This window comes from Panthera onca, chromosome A1, assembly GCF_046562875.1.
Source record: "Panthera onca isolate mPanOnc1 chromosome A1, mPanOnc1 haplotype 2, whole genome shotgun sequence".
Taxonomy (NCBI): Eukaryota; Metazoa; Chordata; class Mammalia; order Carnivora; family Felidae; genus Panthera; species Panthera onca.
Genome location: NC_138339.1, coordinates 168,599,739 through 168,627,305, shown reverse-complemented (window position 1 = coordinate 168,627,305; position 27,567 = coordinate 168,599,739). Strand labels below are relative to the sequence as shown.

The following is a 27,567-nucleotide window of genomic DNA, read 5'->3' as shown; positions in this document are numbered from 1 at the left end:
ATGTGGCTGTTAATTTAGTTAGAAATTTACATGCACCCATCAGGGTATTTTCATTTCTTCTTTAAATATTTTAAAGAAAAATCTCTCCAATATGCATTTATCCAAACTTGTTCTTATATCGCCCACCCAGCAGACGTCTCTGCGTGAGTCCTGCAAGTTAAACTGAACAGTGTGTCTTCATCCTTCAAAAGAAGTTTAAATATAAATCAAGAAGACTTCAAAGACCTTTGCATGAATTTGAGGCATTACGATTTTACATATTCTACAAAATTCCCTCTTGATAAAGTCCATAGGAATTAAAAATTAACATTTTAAGTTCCACCACGTTTCTATCTTTAATTCTTCTGACTTTTCCATTAAAAAAACTCATTATTTTGTGAACAGAATTTATAAGATAATAATTCATTTATTTTCCCAAGTACCCTAAAGGGTAAACTTAAATATTATTTGGGGCCAGTAATAAAAAACCCAAATCCAACTTTACCTTATCTCTAGGCTAAGTGTCAGTGATATTTTATAAAATACCACCAAGTCCTACAAGCTACCCTGGGGTGGGGTGACTATCCTGAGATTTCCCTGAGATGGAAAAGAAAGCTATTAGTAATTACTCTGCCACAGCAAGGATACTCTAGGAACGTCCTGGGCATCTGTGATGTGCGGTTCCCTACCTCTGGGTCTCAAAACTAATGGCTCAGCCATTATAAGTATTTACTTGAATTCCTGGTGGAATCAACTTTTATATACTTAATATTCACATTTGCTTTCTTTAGGGTTTTTCTAATTATCTCACTCTTGGGAAGAAGATTTCATTATTTGATACTCAGCTAGAAATAAATTTCTCTCCTTTCTCAGGAATGGTAATAAGGTGGCAGATAAGTCTTCATCTTTTCTATTTCACCTACCAGCTCATTTTTACGTGATCATCTTGTAGCTTCAGGGAGATTTCTGCCAACACATTTGGCATTTTGTAACACCTGTTTCTGCCACAGGCCATCGCTTTTCTCAAATTTCTGTAGGATATGAACTGCTTTGCTGAGTCAAATCCCATTACCTGTGCCATAAATGCCTTAGGTCGCCCTTCATTATCAGAGGAGAATAAAGCTTTACTAGTAATGCTACTGAGGACAAAGCTAAGATTCCCTTCTCTCTGCTTTAAAAGAAATCAGCTTCATCTAAAAGCAAAACTGGGTGTATTGAGTTGCTTCCTTATTTATCCTGTTTGCCTCACAGGCTACAAATAATCAATTCCAGAGGTCAGCCTGGAAACGCAGGATATACAGGTTTCTGAACAGACACAGCTCTGCCTGAAGACTCTCCCATTATTAGGCTGTTGTGCATGCAAAACAATTAAGCAGAAATCGGAAGGATTGTTAAAGGACAATAAATAAGAGAAATGAGGTCATGCCAGTGACTGGCAACACTGATCGCTGGAAACACAACCATCAGGATGTAGCTTAATATCTGACTCAGAGATGTTGATGAGAAATTCCTAGTTCAGAAGAAAAGGAAACAAAAAGGTTGGAATTTTTTTAATTGGGATTTTTTATGTGTTCTATTTTGACTTTGGATAGTTTTTTGAGTCTCTAAAAATAAATTAATGTCTGGCTGGAACTAATGGTAAAATGGCATCAATAATTTTTCTGCTTATGAGTGAGACTAAAACTCAGTTAATACTGAACTGAAAATTAAAACAAAAAATGGCATAAATGATCGGTCCTTCAAATGAATCATCAAACTTACGAAAGAAAGCTGTTATTGTAGCAACATTACTATCCTGCGGGCAGTTACATATTTTCTTCTCAGAGAGTAAACTGTCACATAAAAGGAAGGCAAGATATATGTGTATGGACATAACGCTAATGGGCAGATTTTATAAATACTGGAAAGAGAGAAAATGCAGACATTCTTCCATAACTGCTGTGTCTAGAGTAACCAAAAACTCTGCCAAAATGTATGAAATTCTTCATAGAGAATTCCATTTTTAGGATTAAGTAATGAGCTGGAGCTAATATTCAGAATACAAGAGGTCCTTTAATGGCTTTTTTTGTTTGCTGTTTTGTTTTTTGTTTTGTTTTGTTTTGTTTCTTTGCCATTCATGTCCTAGTACTGCATATGGTAAGGAGATGGTGAAGAGCACTTTCTGAAGTGATGCAAGGGCCCTGAGGTCAGAGGTGCTCCTATCCCTCTTCACCATTTGTATCGTACTTTATGTGTCAAAATGAGGTTTGCCAGCAGGATGTCTGATCTTCCAAGTAGTTTTACAATTCTAACATGCTTTAGAAGTCTCGCATTCTGACTTGATTTTTAATAAAATGGAAACTTTAAATCAGCTTCCTGTGCTCACTGCTATTAGAACACAGAGGCTTTCTTATCCGGAAGCTTTCTCTGTTCAACTCTATTCTATTGTTTCCCACCCACACAATATCTTTTTCCCACCTCCATATTCATTCATGGAACAATCTAGACATATTTTACAGCCTACATACACTTAAAAAAAAACTACTTACAGGTTTTCTTCCACACATTTGTCTCTTCCCTCACCCACACAGACAGCCCCCTTACTCACCTCTTCCTTCAACTTCCTCACCATATTTGTGCTAGTTCACTTCCTCTCTCCACTTTCAACAGTGCTTTTCTACTTTTTAACTATTTCTCCTTTGTCCTATTTAGAAACTTGCTTTTATTCCTCTGTTTTAAATTTCCTCCTCTATATCAACTTGTCACAATGTTATTATTATCTGTGTAAATATAATGTATTGTGCACCATGCCTTCAATAGACAGTTACTAAGTACTTACTCTGCGCTAGACTAAGTACGAGACATAAGATGAATGTTCTCCACCCCTCTCCCTTTGTGTCCTCAAGGACTTCACAAGGTAATGAGAAAAATTGGGGGGGAAAAATAGCTATGAGTGCCAGAGGGTAGTTCCGGCAAACTGGGCTGTATTAAATTCAACACTTTCCATTACAAACAAGTGGACCGGTTGGATAAATGGTAACATTTAAAGATGCCTATCTGGGCTTTCAAGAAAGAAAAATACATTCCAAAAGGTCAAAAGGTAAGAGGGAACTAAAAACTAGAGACAGGGAAATACACGCATTGAAAAATGGTATGAATGGGGCATTAAGTGTCCAGGAGCCAAGAGCTTGGATTTTAATGCCCACAAGATGCAGATAATAGGGTTCTGAGCTTGTGTAAGGCTGGAAGCTGGAAACAGACCCCATGTATGCAGCCATGTTAGAATTTAAACAAATTCTAGAGTGTGTAATATGGGTAAAGGGGTAGTTAAACAGGGGTAGTCAATCAAGCACAACAGAGTCCATAGGTACAAACCCAGTATAAACAGGGAATTAGTAAATGAGAAAAGTCACGTTAAATTCAGTGGGTAACAGCACAAAATAAAGAGTGCTCAATCAACTGTCTAACTGTATGAAGAAATTTAGATTTCTGCTTTACACTAAGACATTTCTATACCATTTTAGTAAAATATACCTGACATAGAATAAATTGCACATATTAAAATATACAGACTGGGGGGCTCGGTTGGTTGGGCATCCAACTCTTAATTTCAACTCAGGTCATGATCTCATGGTTGTAAGATCGAGCCCCACATGGGCTCCATGATGGGCACGGAGCCTGCTTAAGATTCTCTCTCTCTCTCTCTCTCTCTCTCTCTCTCTCTCTCTGCCCTTGCCTCAGTCTTTCTCTCTCTCAATAAGTATTTTTAAAACATGTACAGCTTTGATAAATTTTAAGTGCACAGAACCACGACCAAGATAATGAACATGTCAATCAACCTCAAAGGTTTCCTAATGCCCCTTGGTTACCCCTACTTTTATCCCCATCCTTACTCCCAGGCTGTCACCGATTTCCTTTTTGTCATTACAGACAAGCTTGCATTTTTTAGAATTTTGAATTCATGGAATCACAGAATATGTAATTTTTTTCATCTGGCTTCATTCGCTCAGCATAATTATTTTGAGATTCATCCAAGATGTTGTATATATCAATTCCTCATACTTTTTTTTATTGCTAAATAGTATTCATCATATGGATATAACCACAATTTGTTTATTCATCAACCTGTTGGTATAAATTTGGGTTCTTAGAAGTTTGGGCTATTATAAATACAGTCACTAGGTAGAAGTCTTTTTTTATGGATATATGTTTTCATTGCCCCTGGTAAGATACCTAGAATGGAATAAACGGAATATATGGTAGGTGTCTGTTTAACTTTCTAAGAAACTGCCCAACTGTTTTTCCAAGTAGTTACACCACTTCTCATTTCCATCTTATTTAAATAAGAGATGAAAATACTCAGATGGTATTATGGCAGCACGCTCCTCTTTCTGTCACTCCGAGGAAAACCTCCAAATGCACACTTGGAATCTGCTTAGTCTTTCTGCCCACAGGTTTACATTTTTTCAGTCTGGCTTGTCTTGAATACTTATGTTAAAAAATCAGACAAAAAAATTTTGAGGAAGCAGAGAATATAGAACAGAGCCCATAAATACTTTTTTGTTCCATTTAGACACAGATTTTTCTCCTAAGAATTGCAGAAACTTTCTTGTTAATCACCTAGATTAAAATGCAGTTAGTAGATACACTTACCCTGGTTTCGTGTCATTTACTACACAGTGATAGGTAAATGTTCCAAACATCTGAACTCCTAAAATTCCATAAAGAAGTAGAAAGAAAAGTAGGAAAATCGAAACGCTCCATATTTGTTCTCCTGATCGCCTAGGAGGGGAGGGAAAAGTAGGTAAAACTTACAAAAATGTCCTAGACTTTCCTCCTTAACATCTATAAAAACAGTGCTTACTTTAAAATGTTTGTAATTCTGGTCCTTGGTAGTTCAAATCGGAAATAAATCCGGAATGCCCGAATCATAATTAGTGGCCGTGGGATCCGCAACATGCCCCAAGGTGACATCTGGTCAACTATATCAGCAATTTCAAATACCTGTAAATTAAGAGATCAATAAACAAGCTCAGGGCTTCCCTTAGCATTGTCTGCAGTCACAGCAAACACAGATGGTATCAGGAGGTTCACCCAGCACTCTGGGCTTGGCCCTGCATTTTCTTCCACTGAAATGGATTTTCTTTTGAGTCCACCTGGAAGCTACAGCTATCTCTAGAGAAAATGAATACATAAACTAATGTAAATGCCACTGCTCTTAGTAATTTCCCATGTAATTCATCAAAGCACAGTTTTTATTACAAAAACAAATGCCAACTTAGGATACAGAGCAAGTATGCTAAGTCGTCTTCACTAATAATAATAATAAAAGTTCTTTGGTGGAACTTTTAAAATATCTAGAACATGAAGTAGTGGAGAAAGGGTTAAAATTACTATAAAAAATAAAAAGGAATTGTACCATTTACTAAACAGAGGCAAAATGATAATTAGAAAACGTCTGTCAATCACAGAATAGCTATTAAATGGAAAAGAACACATTAATATGCAGGATGAAATCAGACTGTTGGAGAGGCGAGCTTTATAAAAATAAGGAGAGATCTTCAATAAGCATTATGATGACTTTGCGGGATGGATGTGAATTTGTGTTATTCTAAATTTTTTAATGACGAATATGGTAACTTGCGTTGAATTAAATGCAAAATCAAGCCTGAATGAATGCATGGAAATGAATTCTATTATCTGGGAAAGTCCCACCTTTAGGCCTTTTTAATATATGTTCCCCATTTCTCATAGTAAGGCATTTTCTATTTGGAATATAGTATTTTATGTTCATCCCAATGTATCTACACTTTTCAGCCGTTTTTAGTGAGGATTCAGTCACATAAAAGACGGATTTTGAATTTTTAAATTAAATTTCCTTTATTTCAATAAATATATTTTTACACCTTTTTAGTAAGAAGTAATTTGCTGTCGTATTGATGTTCATTACTGATTAAAGTCATTCACAGATGTGACAGACAATGATTAAAATGTTATGGTTTTTTTTCTCATAAACATTTTAAATAACATAATGTTGTAGTAAGTTACACTATGACATTTGACATATATTTGTTACTATTTTTATTGAGATTTTCAATGCAAAACAATGCACATTTTGGAAAATACCCCCTTGTAATTTAAAAGTTTTAATTACCTGCAATACCAATGAAACCCAAAGGCAGAAGACCATAAATCCATCAAAAACACACCAGCGATCTTTCACATAGGAACTATCCCCCTAAAAATAAATTGCATGTGGAGTTATCACACAAAATTAATAACTTCAAAAAAAATCTGTGGAAAGAAGGGCCAAATGTTAATTCGGTATAAGCTATCCATAATTTTTGTTTCATAGCTGAACACACTTTCCAAAGGAATACCTTTAGCATTTTAAATGAAGCATTTTTATATAAAGAAAATAATTTATAAAACACAAGTGACTGCAGAGTGAGACATGGAAAATTTTAAGTTCACACAAATGGAAATCATCATCATTTTTTATCTTAGCCACACAGATTCTACCATTTAAGAAACCAGAGGCCATCCTACTCAGTAGGCAGCTTAAGCCCCCAACCAGCTCTCTTCCTACAAGAACTAAGAGCCACAGGGATCAGCATGAAGGCCTTTCAGACTGTGAACCAACCACCATCAGTAGGAAATTAACCACGAATTCACCGTGAGCTACATTAAAAGTGAAGAATACACTTGCCTTCAGTAGTAAATGTATCAAATATATATTGATTTCAACTGTAATTGGAATCATATGTGATAAAAAAGACACACTACTTTCATCTTTGAATAATCAATCTACTCTGACACTAGAATGCAAATTTTTTAAAAAATGGGAATTAAAAAAAATTTCCCTTTCAAATAACAAACCAGAGAACTCCATTAGTTGAGAATTGGAACCTTAAATAGAAAGGCCTTTTCTTTCTTAGAACTGCCCCATTAAGTCACTAGTTTCATCACAATATATGGGACTCAATTCTGAATTCAGTGACATCTATTATTACCAACTCTTACTGAACCTGCTTAGAAAATAAAAATAGGAACAGAATGCCAAGATTTTTTTTTAAATGATGAAATGTGTTGTAGGATATTTGTACATAATTTCCAGAACCATCCACCCTTAGTAATAAATAAGTTATCAAAAAAGATTCCTTGAGAAGTTTCCAGGAATAATTTTTATTATTCACCAAACTAACAGTATGATAAGCCACTTAGTAAAAGTTATCTGACTCAGAGATGAAGTATAAATTCAGCTTAGTAACACGGAGGAATCATCTACTTTACACAGAGGATGTATAACACTGGGGTGCCTGGGTGGCTCAATTGATTAAGCATCTGACTTTGACTCAGGTCATGATCTTGAAGTTCATGAGTTCAAGCCCTGTGTCAGGCTCTGCGCTGACAGCTCAGAGCCTGGAGCCTGCTTCAGATTCTCTTTGAAATGTCTCCCTCTCTTTCTACCCCATCCTTGCTTGCACTGTGTCTCTGTCTCTGTCTCTCTCTCTCTCTCTCTCACAAAAATAAATAAACATTAAAAAATTTTTTAAAAAGAGGAGGTATAATGCCTACTAAAACACAAACACACATACACACAAAACAATCTTGCATAGAAAAGTGTATATGTACACACGCAGCTAATGTGTAAGATAGAATAACTTACAATAAACCTATAAACATAGTGGGGAAGACAGGAAAATTAATTCTATGGAGAGTTTAAAGAAAACAATGCTAGTTCCCAAACGCCTAAATAATTTTATCAGTGGTGAGAGAATCCACCAAATTTGGTAACTCATGTACTTGAGAAGATTCACAAAAGAGATATGAAAGTAAACCCTGAGTCTTGGGGTCTGGGTCATGAGGAGGACAATGACCTGTTAAGTGTTATGATCGTTATATGATGATTTAAACCTGAAGAAGAGAAAAATAGCACCTCAGAGAGCCACTGGTTCTGAGTATGTGCGTGCACACACGCGCGCACACACACACACACACACACACACACACACACACATCACATACAGAAGAAATAATTTAAGGATATGATAGTTGCCCTCAAAACCTTACAAAACATCTTTCATTATAAGCGTCATGTTTGCCTGGTATATTGCATAGTTAGCTGAAAATATGAATTAATTATAATCTAAATGTAGACAATATAGCCAATATAAAATTGAATTTTCTATGAGTCTAATTTCAGTTGATATCCAAAAGGATGACAAAATACAAATTACTTAAAGTTGCACTTTGAAGATTCCCTTGAGTTTCTTAATATACTAAGCAAATTTATTGTTCATTCATTCACTCAATGTATAGAATATCTTCATGATCTAGACAGTGTTTAAGGCTGTAATGAAAGGAGTGAAAAAAAAAAAACAAAACTCCTACCCTTATGTGATTTACATTCTCAGTTTTAAAAAATGTTGAATATACAGGGGTCCCTGGGTGGCTCAGTCGGTTAAGTGTCTGACTTCAGCTCAGGTCATGATCTCATAGTTCGTGAGTCCGAGCCCCACGTCAGGCTCTGTGCTGACAGCTCAGTCTGGAGCCTGCTTCAGATTCTGTGTCCCTCTCTCTCTGCCTCTCCCCTGTTCATGCTCTCTCTCAAAAAGAAATATTAAAAAATTTTTAGAAAAAAAGGTTAAATATACAATATATGTTGATATATCCTAGGAAGAAAAATAAGTGTACATTTTCAAATTGACTTTTATTAAACAAATGTACTTTTTACTGGAATGTTGGCAGAAAGAGACAAAAATATCACTTGATCTTTATTTTAAGAATGAGGCATAGTTGTGATTGTTTAAAAAAAAAACACAAAAAATTCCAAAAATGAAAACTGAAATTTTATGGGATGCGACAGAGAACTATTTTAAGCTAGTTCTTAACTTTTAACTTAGGCTAGTTTTAACTTTCTAAGGAACCTCCATACTATTTTCCACAGTGGCTGCACCAGTTTGCATTCCTACTAACAGTGTTAGAGGGCTCCACTTTCTCCACATCCTTGCCACCCTCCGATCCAGCAATTATACTACTAGGTATTTACCCAAAGAAGACAAAAATACCAATTTGCAGGGATACATGCACCCTGATGTTTATAGCAATATCTACAATAGCCAAATTATGGAAAGAGCCCAAATGTCCACTGACTGATGAATGGATACAGAAGATGTGGTATATTGGTATGGTGGTGAAATAGTCCACTAGGCATAAGTTTTATGTATTATTTTTTGGCTTAGGTTACCAAGAGGCATTTAATATATATAAAAACCTTTAATAGGCAGTACAGTGAGCTGGGATACAAAGACGAGCAACACTCAGACCTCACCCCCCACCTCGTAAGTTTTGCTCTTTTCGTGTTCATTATTCATGCTGTCCTATCTTCCTGAAAAATCCTCCCAAGTCTGTGCCAACTTTTTCCTTCAGATTCTGATCTGACCACAGCCCACCCTGATCAATGCTTTAGCTCACACATAATGCAGCAAGCAGCGTTTCAGCCCATACGTGTTAAAAAGGTTCATATTGTCTAACTTCCAGAATCGTCCTTTGTAATTCCCACCTGGTTGTTTAATGAATTACAATTTACTCCCTCCTGTTAATCAGTTCCTGTTTATCAGTTTTGAAGTTTGAGTTTTCCACTTAAATCTTTTCTAAACATATTCCCTGGTGTTGCATTAAAAAATAGTTTCTCCTCATTGCAAATGAGTCTTTTCTGAAGATTAGTAACACCTTGTGACTGGACAATTTCGGGCACCTTGCACAGAGTGTGACAACCAGAAGATATCAAAGAATTAGATAAGCGTATATATGATGTCTTACAGAGTTTCTGCAGATTACAATGCATACAGTAAGAAGTCCATTCATATGCCTCATGAATGCATCCATTTAAGCATCCATTCACTGAAATTAGTATTGTTCCTTAACAGGAATGATTCTTTGACTTCTGGCAAAGAGAGAAAGATGTATTATTATCTTTCAAATTAATATCTAAAAGTTACGACTTTTTTCCTATATGATCATGAAAGACCACAGATGAAATTATGAGATAGCTTTTGGGTATTTCCTGGATGCATACAGTTTGACTGAAGAAAGGCTACAGGCCATGCAAATGGGAATCGGGTCAATGTGCATATACTTTGTGCACTATAATGTAGTTGCAAATATGACTGAATGGAAATTGATATCATGTTAATCACTATTGATAATCACTAAGGCTTCATAAGCTTAAAACAACTTTTTAAAAATATTTATTTTTGAGAGAAAAAGAGGTAATGTGAGCTGGGAAGGGGTAGAGAAAGAGTGGGGGGGGACACAGCATCCAAAGCAGGCTCTTTGCTGAGATAAGACAGCCCAACTTGGGGCTTGAACTCACAAAACGTGAGATCATGACCTGAGCTGAAGGTAGATGCTTAACCAACTGAGCCACCCAGGTGCCCTTAAAACAACTTTTAATACATAGACTTTGAATCTGATGCTTTGAAATGTAATCTCATAATACATTTTGTGTCTGACACATTTACCAAATTGCCTCTTTTTTCATTCATGTTGTCAAAGACTTTTAATCATAATTGGTTATGTCCATATCCTTTTAATATCCTCCTGTATTTAAAAAAATTTTTTTTTACATTTTATTTATTTTTGAGAGAGAGAGAGAGAGAGAGAGAGAGAGAGAGAGAGAGAGAGAACAAGTGGGGGAGGGGCAGAGATAGAGGGAGACACAGAACCCAAGACAGGCTCCAGGCTCTGAGCTGTCAGCACAGAGCCCGATGTGGGGCCCGAACCCATGAACCGTGAGATCACGACCTGAACCGAAGTCAGTTGCTTAACCGACTGAGCCACCCAGGCGCCCCCCAAAAAATCCTCCTGTATTAACACCCAAGTTATATTCGCAAGTTATAAGCTGTCCCTTTTCCCTACCTCCAGAATATGTAACCAGAGCCTAACATACAGGTACTCAAGAAATGTTAACACCTCAAATATGGCAGAAAGGTTTTAATTTGCCTGTTCCATCCACAAAAATGGAGAGCAGACAATGCTGAGGCAGAAATCTGCATGCTGGTGGCTGAGGAGTTATTCAAGAGTTGTCTGTCAATTTTTACAAAGGTAAATACTCAGAGGCTGCCAATCAATTATACAGTATAAGAGAGTAACCTAAATTGCCATGCAAGTATTTAATAAGCAGAGAAACCAAACACATTTATCTGAAGACATTTCTAAGGATACAGTTTGCCTTTGCAAAAATGATAGGCACTGGTCTAGCTTCCTGAGCACATGATTTATTGTTCCCCATTCCCAGGGCCCATCTGTCACTGTGTCTTAGCCTTATTATTTATCACTTCAATAGTGCTCAGAGCATGCATGTTACTTTTACCTATGTTTATTGCCACATGAAAAATAGACAAACGAGGATTGTCTGAAGAATTTTCAGTCTGCAATACATGGAATGTTCTGCAACAACACAAACATCTATCACCCAAATGGTTTATTTCTGCCTCCAGGGATTTGGTGAGCTAGACTGCTTCTCAGAATAGGGATTAGTGGTGAGGCAATTAGAAACAAATTATTGGGGAGTGGCAATGAATTGGCAGACCCTCAAGCATGAGGAACATTATAAAAGCTGTGAAATCCTTAAAATAATACATACCTCAAACAAAAATTTTTGAAGACATTTCTTGCCAGAAGGATTTCCTGCCTCAGTTTCTCCTGCAGTGCACGGAGTATGTCACCTCTGGAGTGAACCACTCAAATCCAAAGCAGATCAGGTCACTCTCAGAGTTGAGTCCCCCATGTACCTTTACTGACCCTTTACTTCCATCCCCCAAGACCCCTGCCACAGACCACATTTACTCAGGACACTGGCTTCACGTTCCTCTTTCTTCAAGACTTCTCCAATATCCCCAAGAAAACTTTTTCACTATTTCTTGTGCCCTCTCTCCCCATATGTTTTACAAAACACCATTACAGCATTTTTGCAAAACTACAAAGGTGTGTCTCTCAATCTGAATTCTCACTATTTATATTTGCAAAAATATTTGTCCCCAGATCACTATGTTACTAGAAAATCTCTATAATGAATCGGCATGTGTGCCAGTGGAAACATTGAAGCTGCCCATAAATCCTTCAAGAAGGTCTGGGTACAATGTAGGTACAGCTCTGTTGCTCTTTTGGGCTAAATCTTGTCCTGGCATTGATCATCTACTTCACAAATAAGGGTCAAGTGAATCACAATCTTCCTCTGCCCATCTTCCCTCAGAGGGTTAGCTTTTCACGGGACCTGGGACTAAAGTCTACGAACTCAGGTCATTTGATCTTGCTTCAACAATTTTAAGACATCTTATCCACCCCCCTCCACCCCAACATAGTTTAACATTTCTAAATTTAGGATGTATCTTGTAATCAATTGCATCAATTGATTGCATTCATTACAATCTTACATCTTACAATCAAAGTGTAATTAGAAGCACTTTTTCTTTCCTAGGGACTATAACGTGATGCCTCACCTTACAACGGATGACCTCATAGATTCAATCACATGTGACAGATAGTCCTTTTGCATATTATTTCTTTGCTTATTTACATAAGAGCACATGACCCCACTCTTGTTTGGTGCATACAAAACATCCACTCCTGAATTCCTTAAGTACAAATAACTGAGCAATAGGTGTTTTAGATGTTGTTCATTATACAGAAATGTGAGGGGGAATTATACGGTGTTAGAGAACAATTTAGTGATATTTGGAGAAGTTGGTCGGGGTTTCTGTAATACATTATTAATTTTCCATTTAAACTGATGGAACACAGGCACCTGTTTTCTGCAAATATGCTGAAATATATTTGCAGGAATAGGTTAGATGCAGAAACTCAGAGGTGCTCATAAGTGGTTTACAAGTCAGATCCACAAAGTGGAGTTCTGCTCTTTGTCTCTTCTCCTAGGGCAGTGGTGATATCATTACAAGTGGTCCAATCAACGTCTGCCAACTGATTAAACGGAAACTTGGAAACAGTACTTGGGATTAACAATATAACTCTCTCTTATATTTATATTATACTTCTATCTTAAGCACCTTAAAATTTTAGGATCTTGAATATATATTTATGCATAGTTTAACATATGAGACAAAACACTAGGTCAATAAAACTAGTGACCAATACTAGAAAGCCACAGTGTCAGGACTTTTGCTTCAAAAACTAAAGTTTCTGGATTTGGCTTGCTGCAGGTGATTCTATAAACTAGGTGATTAGTGGATCACATTCTCTTAAGCATTAGGTAGGAATTTTAGGTGTACCATAACATTGCCAAAGCAGGCTAGGTATAATTTTAGAGCATTGTATATGATGATGAGCACAGCACACTGGTTTGCTTCTATCAATATTTTATATGGACGAATATAGTTCTACCCATGGAAAACACTCTTCCAAAAATAAAAGACCAGAATTCCCCAAATCCCTGACATATGTGTACACCGACTCACTCATACTCTTCCAACAGAAGACACATGACATATTGCTGTTAATCACTTAATAACTAAATCTGACTGCTCCTCAGAAATATCATGGTGAAATCAGTGCATATGGTACGATTTCCAACCAAAATATTTGTACAGCTTTGTTACAAAAAATGTAAAATCTTATTAACAAAAGTATAACCTGATGCTTAAAATAGAATATGAGATGCACATATACATTCATAGTGATCCTGTATACGTGTGGAAAAAACACAAGTGTTAAGCCCTATAAGTGAACAAACACAGCACGTGTTTGCAAATTTTCTGGGTAAAGTCACTAAAAAATCGAGAGGTAACTGTAGTGCTATTGGCCAATGAATTAAGGTAGAGAGAGTATGGAAATATTTTATGAAAACACAAGTTTTTTAGCAGACAGGTGTTTAATAACAGTTTAAAAAATATAGCAGGGTTAATTAATGAGAGCACAGTAATTCAAACTTGAGGTCCTCTGGAAAATGATCATACAGCCCCTATATGGGCTGATGTATTTTATTATGGACTAACTTAAATACTTACATCTTTCTCCCTCAACTGTAAAACCAAAACAAATTTATAAATACAAAAATACAAGGCCAATAAAATTTAAATTGACGACATAAATTTACTGCAACATGATATTTTGCTAAAATTAAGTGTTTTTTTTTTAAAGTTCATTTATTTATTTTGAGAGAGAGAGACAGATCATGAGCAGGGAGGGGCAGAGAGAGAGGGAGACAGAGGATCCGAAGTGGGCTCTGTGTTGACAGCAGAGAGCTCCATGCAGGGCTTGAACCCACGAACATGGGATGCTAACCTGAGCTAAAATCAAGAGTCAGATGCTCAGTCAACTGAGCCACCCAGGACCCCCGCTAAAACTAAGTCTTATGAAAAGTCTGAGATTTGTTCCCAGCTTTAGCATATAATCCAAAAATTTCAAATTGTATATACTTAAGGTGTACAACTTAGTTGTTGACATGTTTATAACTCAATAGGAAAAAAATTACCTGATTTTAAAAGGGCAAAGGACAAGAATAGACGTTTCTCTAAAAAAGACATACACATGGCCAACAGGTATATGAAAAGGCACTCAACTTCACTAATAATCAGGAAAATTAAAATCAAAACATAATAAGATATTATTGCATATATGTTAGGATTTACCAAAAAGACAAGAGATAACAAGTGTTGGGAAGGACGTGGAGAAAAAAGAACCCTGTGTACTGTTGCAGGGAATGTCAACTGGTACAGCCATTATAAAAAAAAATATGGAGATTCCTAAAAAAATTAAAAACAGAAATACTTTATAATCCAGCAATCCCACTTCTGGGTTATATGTCCAAAGGAGTATATGTCCAAAGGAAGGTAAGTTAAGTTTCAAATACAAGAATGTAATCTCAAGTCCAATATACTCTTTGGTCTGTATCTGTCATAACATGCATGTTTGCAGAAATACGTGTTACAAAAATGATAATAAAGTCATGGCTTTCTGCAGTGGGGGGTACAAGGGTGAAAATTCAGTGAGATGATAAATTTAAAGCTTGGTTCAGGAACATCAAACTTCCTATTTAACTACATTTAATCAAAATGTCAGTTAGCATTTAAATACTGAACACCAGTTTTAATGAGATATGAAGCTGTAACGATTACTTCAAGATAATGTTAGCAATGCAGCATTACTAAAATCTGCATTATATTTGTGTTTAATACAAATATTCCTAAATGAAAAATAGAAATCTGTGTTTGATGTTAATTTTCAATTTTCAATTCTTACAGACTGAAAATTAAAAAAACATTTTTAGTTTTAGTCAATAGCTCATCATCCAAATATTGATGGAAGTCAGAAAACACTGGACATGACTCAATAACAGCATTTTGAAAACAAACTGGTCATAAAGCAAATATTTTATTTAACGACTGCTTTGACTTTTAATATTTGAACTATTAAAACCTCTGTTCATTCAGCGCTCTGTTCACTTGGCATGAATATATTAAGTCTACCTCTGTTCTTCTTGTCATTAGACTGTGACAGTGAAATGTCTGTCATTTTCATGATGTGAAATCCAGGCTTAATTTATTAAATAACTTAAGAAACAAAACTTTTACTCTAGGAAATGTCATGCTTTTGTTCATTCAAATTGGAATCTCAAAGAAATCAACACATGGTGATTTTAATCCCAAAGTAATCCATCCAGAATATTCAGAGATTGTCATTGCCTGAATAGCCAACATACACAAGTGCCAGGGTCATCCGAGGCCCTCTGGGGAATCACAGAATTAAAAACAGGGCTAGGCTGTGCTGGGCGTGAAGTTACAGTGGCATAAAAAATTCCTCCACCCTCACAAGACCACTTTTCCTCCAAGTTGACCTCCTGGTTTAGCTACCAATTTTGAGTACCTTGACATATCTAAACCTAATGTTTAAAATAACTGGCCTAGCAAGTTTGTGAAAAACCTAGACAATCTTCAAATCATTCTGAAATCCACTGGTTGAGGTATGGCAGGTGCCCACTGCTCCCATGAACCAGCACTTTTCCCGGTGGGCTGTGGGTCACATATTAGAGCCATGTTGCCTTTCCTGGGGGCCATGCTTACTATACTCACAATAGGCTCTTGGTGATTCTCTGAGTTTACTGGTTTCTTGGTAAATGCAGTGGTGGTAGATTGCGGTGGCTCTGAGGATTCCTTTCAAGTTCAATTGTTGAACTTGAAACTGAATTTCTCTTTTACATGTATACCCCAATTTTCTGTGAGTTTCCACAGAACTCAGAAGTTTCCACAAACTTCAGAAAACTCTTTTCAAAGCTTCTTACAATATCTAACAATAGCAAGCAGCTGCCTGGTCAAGTGGCTAGCTGAAACTAATTCTGCAGTGAGTTGAACAGTGTGCCCCCCAAAGCCATACCCACTCAGAACCTCAGAATGTGACCTTATCTGGAAAGAAGGTCTTTCCAAAATGTAATTAGTTAAGATGAGGTCATACGGAATTAGAGTGAGCCCTAAATCCAATGACTAGTGTCCTTAAAAGAAGAGGTGAGGACACACAGAAACACGTGGAGGGAAGAAATCCACACGAAGACAGGAGCAGAGATTGGAGTAATGCAGCTAGCTACAAGCTGAGGAATCTCAAAAACTGCCCGGAGCCACCTAAAGTGAGGAAGAGCAAGGTGGGGTTTTCCCTAGAACCTTCAGAAGGATCGTGGCCCTGCTGACATTCTGATTTTGGACTTGTGGCCTCACAGAACTGTGAGACAATAGATTTCTGTTGTTTTCAGCCATCAAATTTGTGTCATTAGTTATAGAAGAAGTAGGAAACTACTACAAACTCCAAAGTACTTGTGAGCTCTTTGGAGTTTAATTCTTTGAAGGCCACTATGACTATGTAATCAAAGGCGGGAAGTCAGGCAATAACAAACGCTTTGAGAGCAGTGTTCAGGGAATTAATCAATGTATCTTTAGACAAGCTTCCAGCTTCACTCTTGTCCTTTTTGTCTCCACTATCAGGTTCATCAGACTGCATTTCTCCCGTGACTTCTCCTCCAAACCCTAATATAACCTGGCCAATCAGATATTCACTCTCACAATTGTGAACCTTGACTTCTGAGGACAAAGACAGAGAGAACCTGGGGCAATGTTCACAAAGTCAGCAGTGGTGGCATGTGGACCAGATTGCTGTGATGTGTGACCTGAGCTGAGCTCATTGCTGCCCTGAGTGCAGAGCTCCCTGGAGTGTACTGTGTAAGCTTGATCTTCCAGTGCCGAATTCGCTCAATATGCTCAAGAGACCTCCCACCACTTCCTTTAAAAAAAAAAAAAAAAAGACAGCCAGAATTTGCTTCTTTGGTCATAGAGTAAGCAGCTGTGTCCAACACAAAGTATATGCTAAATAAACTGCTTTAAAGGTTAAGCAGTTGACTTCAGTTGGGGTAAGATCATAATGGTAGTTCTTTGAATCTCCCAAATTTCCTAAGAAACGAAAGCAAGTGAGATAGCATAGAAAAAAATATTCATGGACATAATCTTGAATAAAGCTATGTGACAATGCATTCCAAAATAAAGACCAAAACTATTGACAGTATCAACACCTACTCAAGATCACAGCTTGGGGAGGCTATAGAAGGAAAGCATGCAGGGAAGTTATGGCTGATCCAAGAATTTCATACTGAAACTACTAACAAATACTAGTGAAATACTCAGGGGAAGCCTCACTAAGTGAATCTGGGAATACATAGCAAAATTCCTAGAAATGTAAATAGAGCAGTCTACAAATTGGAGGTAAATATAACATAAAAGAACAAAACAAAAATAAGTAATAAAAACAAAGTGCCCACCAAAGGGTTGCAGAAAGATAAGAGGTAACAGAATATCTTAATCTCCCAAATGTACCTAATAAAAACTCCTTACAGGGAGACCAGAGACCCAAACTAAATAAAATCTCCTGGAGTAGAATCCAAAGTGGGTAGGGCAGGGACATGAGGGACAAAAGATAGGAAGGATTAGACAAGAGGACCAGCAGTTCAGAGGAGGTAGAGATATGACCTGGGATGGTCACCACACAGAGAAGCTATATATTTTATACTTCATGGTAACAACGGGGTAGGGAATCCTCAACCTGATAACGTATGGAAGCTACTCTACCCATTTCACAAGAGCAACAACAACAAAGATAACAGAACAAAAGGATTATGGCCAAGTCCTTATGAATATATTATAATCATATATTAGATTATATAATACTACATATATGATCATAGTCCTTATAAATATGTAAAATGATGTATGTTTTACATATAAATATGTAAAATAAAGTATAAAATATAAGAAACAAAAAATAAACATATAAAACATAAAAACTCCAGTAGTATATAACAAAATGATCAAAAGAAATTAAGAAAAATAAATGCTGCAAAAGCACCACAAAACTGGAAACAGGGAAGTACAGAAATGATGTCTAAATAATAGGACACTATGAAAAAAAAGACAGGAAAGTGTTCAGGAAATAATTAGAATTAGAAAGAAATGGAAAAAAAATTTTAGAAAGGGAAGTAAACTTGAAGGAGCACAAGATGGGGAGTACAGTAAAGGAAACAGAATTAAAAAAAAAGATAAAAATGAAACAAATGAAACAAAACACATGTAAAGAAAATGATGGAAATAAATGACCAAAACGTGATCCTGGAGTAATTAGAATACAAAAGAAATCCTGAAGAACAACAAGACAGGATGGAATAAAATAAATATCATGTGATATACCTATATCCATAATAGTCAACAAAAGATGTATTCTCATAAAGCTACTGGCTTTACTAAAAAAGGAAAGACTCTCAGTATTCAAAAGAAAAGATCACACAGAAGGAAAAAGCAGTCTCATAGTCACATTTATACCAGAGGCAATCAAGTACCATATTTAAAAATCTCAAGAAATGACAATGTGAAACATCTTCAAAAATCTAGGAATAGACTAAAAAAGTAAACCAAAAAAGCAAAAAATAAATAAATTAATTAATTAATAAAGGCAAAAGTAAAAATTGAGTTAGAACGATTAAGCTAATTCTAAGTAAACCAATTGGCTAATCTAAAACAAAATGAAACAAAACAAAACAAACAATACTAGCCAATATAACCTAAAGAAACTCTAACAAAAGATTCAAAATTCAGAGAAAGTACTAATCAAAGAGAGAAAATTAAAATTATTTAAACAATCTTATGTTAACAAATTAAACTAAAGAGTGGATAATTTCCTAAAAGAGTAACTTCACCAAACAGATCCCAATAGACCACACAAGTCTAGACAGAACAATTTCCATAGAAGAAACAGAAATAGAAAGGAGCTCCAAAAAAAAAAAAAAAAAAAAGCACTAGGACCAGATGGTTTCATAGGAGATTTGTACCAAACTCGTGAAGTTAAAACAATTTCAAGATAGAGCATAGGAGTGCATGTGCACCCCTCCCCCCACACACGGAAAATCTAATATCAAATCCTGACAAAGATCAGACAAAATTAAAAGAAGGAAAATAATAGCAAGTATAATAAATTGCACATTAAACCAGAATTAAACTGTGCCGTGACCCCACTCAGGTTTTTCCAGAAATGTAAGGATGGCTCAATACTAGGAAATCTACCCTATTACAAGAGCTAAAGAGAAAAATAATCATTCAACAAAATTTAAAAGCTATTCATGATACAACAGTCAAAAACTGTAATTGATGTTTATTCACTTAATCTGATAAGATATACATACTTCAAACTTCAATCCTTCTAATTATTTAATGAGGAAACATTAGAGATGTTCTAAAGAAGCCAGGGGTTAAGCAACTACGTTCACCACCTCTAATACTTTTTAAAATTTGGCTGACTCAATTAAGTAAGCGAAAGCAATTAGAAGCATATGCATTGGAAATAAAAAGACAAAACTGTCTTTATTTTTATAGGATTTGATGATATGGAAATACCAAAAGAAATAATGGAAAAGCAGAATTCAGTAAATTTAGTAAAGTAGCAGGAAATAATATCAACATATAAAATAACAGCCTTCATTTAAAAGAACAATAGCAAGTTTCAATAGCTAATAGAAGATAAGACCCCATACTGATAGGAAAAAGATGAAATAACACACCAAAGCATAAATATAACAAAAAATGTGCAAAATGTATATAAGGAGAAGTATAAAACACTCCTGTAAGACACAAGGGCAGACTTGGTAGAATGGAAAGATAGCACATGATTTGGGATAGGAAGAAATGTGTGTGGCTTGAAAAACCATGAGCAAAGATAATGATAAGTAGGGACAAGTAAATGCAATTTACATCACAAAGGGCTAATATTCCTAACACAATGAGTACCCAAAATTTGAATGAAAAATAATCACAACTTGAAAATGGCCTTTGCATACAATCAGGCTCAACCTCACTCTCAAAACAGAAATGCAAATTAAAACTACACTGCGTTTCCCTATCTCACCCATCAGATTGGCAAATATCTGTAAGTTTTACAAAATACTTTGTGATGACCACTCGGGGAAAGAGGCGCCCATGTACATCGTTGTCTACAAAGTCAAAATGGTTCTGGGAATATGGAATATAGAGAAACTAATAATGGAACCACTAGGAAGCAATTCACCATTTATTTAGAATGTAGAACTTTCTACAGAAGACTCATTTTCCCAATGGATCCATGATATGAAAAAAAATTTTTTTTTGAAAGGTTTGTGGAGTTGAGAACTAATGGGCTTAAAGAGACTTAAATGAGTTTTAAAAATATAACAAATATCCTTTGTGGAGCTTGTGTGAGACCTGATTCAAAGAAGCTATCTTATTATAAAAGGAAATATTTTAGACAATTGGGAAAAATATGAATATGAATCGGTACTGGCCTACATTAATAAATTATTGTTAATTCTGCTAGATGCAATAATAGCACAATGGTAATGGTTTAAACATTTTACCAGCAATGCATATGGAGTTACATCTGAAATGACCTGATTTCTCAGATTTGCTTTAAAATGAATAGAGTCTGGCAAATATTGATAATTGTTGATATTGAGTTATAGGGATTCACTACAACTCTAATCTTCACTTTTGTGTGAACTTAAAATTTTCCATAAGAAAAAGATTTTCAAAAAGTTAAAAATGAAAAGAGTAATGCATTGACTGTGATCCCTCTCTTTTAAGGATAACGCACAATGAATTATGTACAAAGAGAAGCAGTGACCCGTAAGTTCATGTTATGCATCATCTCATTAGATTCTTAAAATCCTTGTACAAAATAAGGCCCTTTTCTACCAAAATTATGTAACTGGAGATGCTGGTACAGCCAGTAAAGGAAAGAGCTAAGGTTTGAGTCAAATCTGTCACTCACAGACACTTACTTGTCCATTCTGCAATTTCATCACACCACTGACTCCCTACATAGCACAATTTCAAATACTTTAGACACGTCATCTACATAGTTTTATCCTCTGTGTGAAGGTCAGTGGTATAGAAGGGATATCTTCAGACAGAACTTTCCTTCCTTTGCTTTTTCTTTCTTTTCCTTTTTATTTATTTTTTGTCTCCCAATGGTGCCAATTGCATGCCACAACTTCCTTTTATTATACTCTTGCTTTCCATCTCATGTCCTTTCTCTTCACCACTTTATATCTTCAGTACACCTCGGACTAAAGACATTCTGAACACCATCACACTGTGACTTCATCATGTAACATTTATTCTGCATCCTGTAAATCCACAGGAACCACACGTGGGCTGGTCACTGCATCAGGCCACGGGTTCACCTGTATGTGGCAGAATCAACCCTACTCTGGCCATGAAGCCAGTAGTCAGACCATCTAGCTCCTTCCTGGATAACCCAAGGCTTTGCATCTTACACAATTTGTTTCACTTTTTAAATATCCTTAGGCATCATATTTTCACCAATCCCTGGAGTTATGCCCAATTTTTAAAAACTTCAGTATGGATAAAGAGATGTTTTTGTTTTACTGAGACAAAAAGGAAAATATTATTAAACTACTTCAGATTCTCCATGCATTTTGGTTAGAAAACACTCACCTTGACAATACCCCGGATGTGCATTTTTGCTATCATCTCGGCGGTGTAGAGAAACATCAACAAAGTATCCAGAGTGAAAGTCACATACTGAAGAGGGGGGTAGTGTTCGAATGTCATGGGCGTGTTCATACAGACAGAGATAACGCTGATGATGGCACAGATGCGTAGCAAGGAGTGAACCCACTGCAAAAATGGTCCAAAGTTACCACGTGACACCATAAAACGCTATCTTCAACTTGTGCTCTAAGCCACACTATTTGGAAACCATGATACTGAGATTAAAATATTTCACCAGCATGGTGAAGACAAAGAAGGAAACTAATGTCTGTTCAGTACATACAATGTGCTAAATATTTTCACATACTTTACATCATTTAATGCTGAAAGCAGCCTCCGGTCCACATGAACACACTAGGACTGAAAGTTTAAGAGACTCTTCTGTGGTCATGTAGTTCAGCCTTTAACGAAGCAGGAGGATTTGACTCATCAGAGGCTGGGAAAGGCCTCGGGGCAGGGAAACCGTGTGAACTGGCCGGATATCTCGGAGGAACAGGAAGACAATGTTGAGGCTCAAGTGGACAGTGTGCACATCCAGGAAGGAACAGTTGCTGGGCTCTTAGAGCCAGAATATAAAGAGTCTTCAATGTAACACTAATGCGTTTTAATTTGCAATGCAGGTAATAGGGATGTTTCAATGACTGTAAGGCAAAAGGGCAATGTGAACAGAAATGGAAATGTAGGGAGAAATCTGAGCATGTCAGACACGTAGTCTGGAGGGCAGCTTAGAAGAAGACCAGAAAGCGGGGGGAGACAGGGCAGATGATATTTACCCAGGTCGGGGGAAAGACAATCACTGCGAGTGTAAGAGTTCATTCCCTTCCTTCTGCCTCTGCTGTGAGTTCACTAATACAGTGGAGCTTACTCTGTGTGGTAGAGATGAGCATTGAAGACCCAGGAACATGCCATTCTACCTCCTGGCTGCTACACTATCTAGTCCAGTGACATTGTACCAAATGTTCCCCTCAAGTTTTCATCACCTTAATTAGGCAAAAAAGGTGACAAAATTCTTCAGAGGCACTATGCACTATCTCATTAACCTTTACTTCTACTCAAAACTTGTAACTCAGAAGACAACTTTTAATTCCAAACATTCGATTATCCCCTCACAGATTCATGCACACTGAGAACCATGAGTAAAGGGAGTCTGATAGAACAGATTACTCATCTGGGGCTCCGGCTTTGGATCGGACTGAGAAGTGGCATTATCGCTACGCTGAGGACAGCATGACGGAGGGGGGAGAGGCGGGGGCAGGCCACCCAGAAGACCTTCCTATGTGAATAACTCACAGCGGCACCTCTTTATTCCGTCTGAATTGCTCTCAACTTCCAGACTCTGAGACTCATCCATATTCTACTACAGCTCAAACAGTCATTTCAAAGCCAAAGGTACATGATTTTTGAATTATATGAATCAAATTTCCTTTTCAATCAGCATGTGCTTCTCCATTCTTCAAAAAAGAAACTTACTGGCTTGTTAATCCAGAGTATGTCAGCGTTGTCTGACAGAGATTCATCTGGACCAAAGTCAGCAACTGGTTGGGCCTCCACCCTGGAGCTCTGCTTCCTTTTGAGCATGCTGGAGTTAGCTCTCGTGAGCAAGTACAAAACTGCAGTCTGGAAGAAGAGAGACAGTTATGTTAGTCACCTAAACCATCTTGACCGCGATCACTTCCAAAGCAGAGTCCCCCGTGTAATCATATGCATACATTAATTATACACAGGATCGATTATATTGTGTATGATAAGCACATGCAAAAAGAAAAAGAAATTTTAAAAGCATGAGATGAAACATCAATCCAAGTTTGAATTTTTTCTTCTCTCTCAACACAACAGATCATCCTGTGCACTTCATAAACAATTTGCATGCCAGTTTAGAGAGCACTAGTCTAGGTGAACTGGGGTAGATTAGCTTTGCCCTTTAGGACACATGCATTAGTAGGAACTTTTTTGAGGTCTATGTTCATACATCCAGAGCTGTCCCCACTTAAAGGCGGTCTGTGCTAGAGCACAGGTGACCAATCCAGATGAAATATTCAGATCTTTCGCAGGATTTCCCCCCAAGTTAATTGAATGTGACATTCACAAACATCTATCTCCAATGGTAGTTCCAAACTGAGTTCCCAGCTGTCCTTGACACAGAGGATGTGGGGCAGAAAGACTTGGGCAGAACCTACTCTAATTTTTTCTGTCTTTTACGAAGACTGTGACTGCATCAATCCTTCCAGTTATCTTGAAGTAAATCCAAATCACACTGAAGACTGAGAGGAGATGCCCGCTTGCCTCTTCAATCGCCACAGTTCCAAGGCATCCACATCTTGCTATATGTGTCACCTCCTTCTATCCAGTGGCTATCACTTCCTACAGTCCAGAAGCCATTGAAGGAGGGCCTATTCTATGCCGGGCCCTCAGGACATGAACAGCAAACAAGTACAATATAATCTGAGAAGAGACACAAAGGCAGGCGGTGCCTGGTTACCCTGAGTCCACAGACTTCTCATTTGATTAACACCTAGACTGAATCCTTTGTTTTTTTAAGTTTATTTTTGAGAGAGAGAGAGAGAGAGAGAGAGGAAGAGAGAGGAAGAGAGAGAGAGAGAGCTGGGGAGGGGCAGAGAGAGAGGAAGACCGAGGATCCGAAGCAGGCTCTGTAGCAGAGAGCCCTCCATGGGGCTCAAACTCACCAACTGTGAGAGCATGACCTGAGCCGAAGTTGTATGCTTAACCCACTGAGCCACCCAGGTGTCCCAACACCTGGACTGAGTCTTAAAGGAAGAGGCAAAGCTAACATTTTTTGGATATATACTATGTTTTGCACACTTAGCAATAATCTTTTACTTCATCTTTACAACTGACAATAGAAAGGAAGCATTTGTCTTTTCATGCAAGCATGAGAAATGCCAGCCTCAGGGCGGTTAATAACTTGACTGAGGCCCCATCCAAGCAAACTTGAAATGTAAAAGATGTTCGTCTGACTACAAAGCCTAAGTGCTTGTCGTGGTCCGAACTGATGCTGAGGACTGATCAGGATTTTGAAAGGCAGGTAAGAGAGGGAAAAGGTCCAGGCGGCGAACAGCCATGGAAATGTTGAGTCAGGAAAACACAGTAGTTTTAACACCAGGAAGGGGCACTGGCTCTCCTATCTGCTAGATGAAGAACTCTAACTAAAGGGACAACGAGGGCCACTCAATTCTCGGGGGAGCATGAGAATAACAAGAAATGTGTCTGCAGTCTCTGTAAATATATGCCATGGCGATTTTCATTGGGAAAGAGAAAAAACCACAGCAGCTCAGGACAAATCAGCTTTGACTTTGATTCTCTGTGTCTGGGTACCTCCTTCTATGTCCATGCTTTCCTGGATGCACCAGGTAGGTGTGTCTGCCCAGCCCTTGGATTCCCAGAAGAAATCAAGCTAATTGGCTTTAAGATGTGCTAGGTATTTCCAGGCTGTCTTGCCCTGAATATTGGATTTGAATATGGGCTTTGCAGTAGGCTGCACTAATTAATTTTATTTTACATAATTGGAGTTAGGGACTCTTGACATCGATATGTAAATATATGCAGAATATTCAAATTATGCTTGCTCTCTGATTTACTATGGAGGCAAACATCTGGTGGCCTCAATTTGGGATGCTTCTTGAATGACAGGCTCCTATGTACCCAAAAACAGGATACTGAATCTTTAAGAAATCTTTCAAGATTACACAACACAAAGGAAATAAAGAGTGGTTTTACAAAGTTGTTTGAAGATGATACAAGAAAATTTTATAGACCTAGCCACTAATCATAATACCTTTTTCACTGAGTCAGTGGAGATTTATGAATGGCCATTTATTGCTCTTATGATCTGACCATAAGTTACAGTCTGAAAAACTTTTGATGTATAAATGTGATACCTTCGCATATGAATTTCATGCACCTTTTATTATAAATATCCCATCTGAAGCAAAGCCGATTTTTTCATTATGGATTTCTTTTTCTAAAGAACTAGACATCCAAGATTATTTATTTTTTAATCTCTATGCTGGTTACATTTGACCCATCAAAACCGTGCACCCATAATGAATGATATTAGTTGTCATACACTTTGTCCCAAACTTTACCTACTGCAAAAATGCCACCAAATTGAACAGAGCCCAAGAAAACCATCTGTTCAAACTCTCATAGAACCTGGTTAATCCACAAATACATTTAGAACTCAACAACTAGCTCCTGCATCACTGAGGTTTTGGCTAATTTAACAATATTAAATATTAGGTAAAGCACTCAAGTAGTAAAACGAATTAATGTTACAAACATGTGAAGAGTCCAAAATTAATTTGAGGCAATTGATTATAAAAACTTTTGTTTCTGCACAGCAATTACGATTTTACACATTCATTCATGCTGAAACAATATTACCAAGTACAGCAAACCTATTACTCCACCATTAAAGACCAGCAGGTATGTTTAAGTATCCCAGGTAAGCTGATTATTTTGATAGGAAATCGTTTCTGTGTATCTTAGCCTTATCACTATTATGTATTTATAATGCTTTTTTTTTTCTGCTTAAAGAAGTGCCCTTCATAAGGCAGTGCACTAAATTTAAAAGGCAAGGCTTCTGGTAGCTGTTCTGCCCTTATTAAAAGTGGTTGGTATTTAAATAGTTCAATAGCAGGAGAAGGCTGCACAGTTACAATATGTTCGTTGATAAATCTTTCACTTGGAAACAACTAACGGCAATTCAGGGAGAAAAACTATTTGGGTTCATTGCTCTCTTTTAAATGGTTAAAATCCAGTTTTGTATTCTGTGATGTGAACATTCTACTTTTTTGGCATACACTTTGCTTAGGACATTGCAGCTCTCTCTTGACCAAACTGCAATCGATATATCCAGTTTTCTTTTAACTGCAAAGTGCTTGCAACACTATGGTTCAATTCTTCTCCTTGTAACTCTCTTGGGCTTGCATTAAACTCTTTTGAATCTTCCATATTCTAAATGACGGTTTACAGTATGTCCTTCACCTGTCATCCCCTGTGTCTGTCCTCTGTACTTAACCCCTTAAATGAGCATCTGTTCTTAGAGTTTCCATCACCATCTGTTGGTATCTGGATCCTGAGTCCTGGATCTACTCTGCTGCTTTGCAGGCCAGACACAGGCCATACCAACACTGTCATCACTTAAAAATCACTGGGACAGGTCCATACCAGTCCCACATGCTCGTGCTTCACTCTTTCTTCTCAATTCCCAGATCTTCCTACTCCGAGCTCTTCGGGTCCTCGTATGTGCAGAAGGACTACACAGATTCTCCGTCCTGGTGCACATGGCCTCCTTCACATTTGCCCCATTACTAGAGTCCTTGCTTGGCCGTGGGCTTCAGGTCTGGACTACCACCGACATCAGCTTTTCAGCCTTTCTATTATGTCCCGTTCTTTATAATAGAAACCAACTTCCCAACACACTTAACGGTCTCTCCTGTAACCCAGAAAACCTCAGCCTATCCCCTTATTTCTCATTCATCCATCCATTCATTCACTC

At 37.2% G+C, this 27,567-nt stretch overlaps 1 protein-coding gene across 7 annotated transcripts in view; it reads right to left on the bottom strand.

Moving 5' to 3' along the window:
* The window catches only part of NALCN (sodium leak channel, non-selective), a 324,113-nt gene that overhangs the window by 282,462 nt on the left and 14,084 nt on the right, over positions 1 to 27,567 (bottom strand). For 3 of the 7 annotated variants that reach the window (XM_078432139.2, XM_060636746.3, XM_078453191.2), the window contains exons 2-6: positions 23,520 to 23,666; positions 21,993 to 22,175; positions 6,113 to 6,196; positions 4,823 to 4,962; positions 4,612 to 4,740 (exon numbers count right to left, since the gene is read on the bottom strand). In XM_078432139.2, the coding sequence (XP_078288265.1) occupies positions 4,612 to 4,740; positions 4,823 to 4,962; positions 6,113 to 6,196; positions 21,993 to 22,175; positions 23,520 to 23,627 (644 nt within the window). In that variant the 5' untranslated portion in view covers positions 23,628 to 23,666. Of the gene's footprint in view, positions 1 to 4,611; positions 4,741 to 4,822; positions 4,963 to 6,112; positions 6,197 to 21,992; positions 22,176 to 23,519; positions 23,667 to 24,226; positions 24,492 to 27,567 lie in introns of those variants that run through there. The other 4 variants (XM_060636745.3, XM_078453192.2, XM_060636749.3 and 1 more) reach the window with 4 other exon arrangements.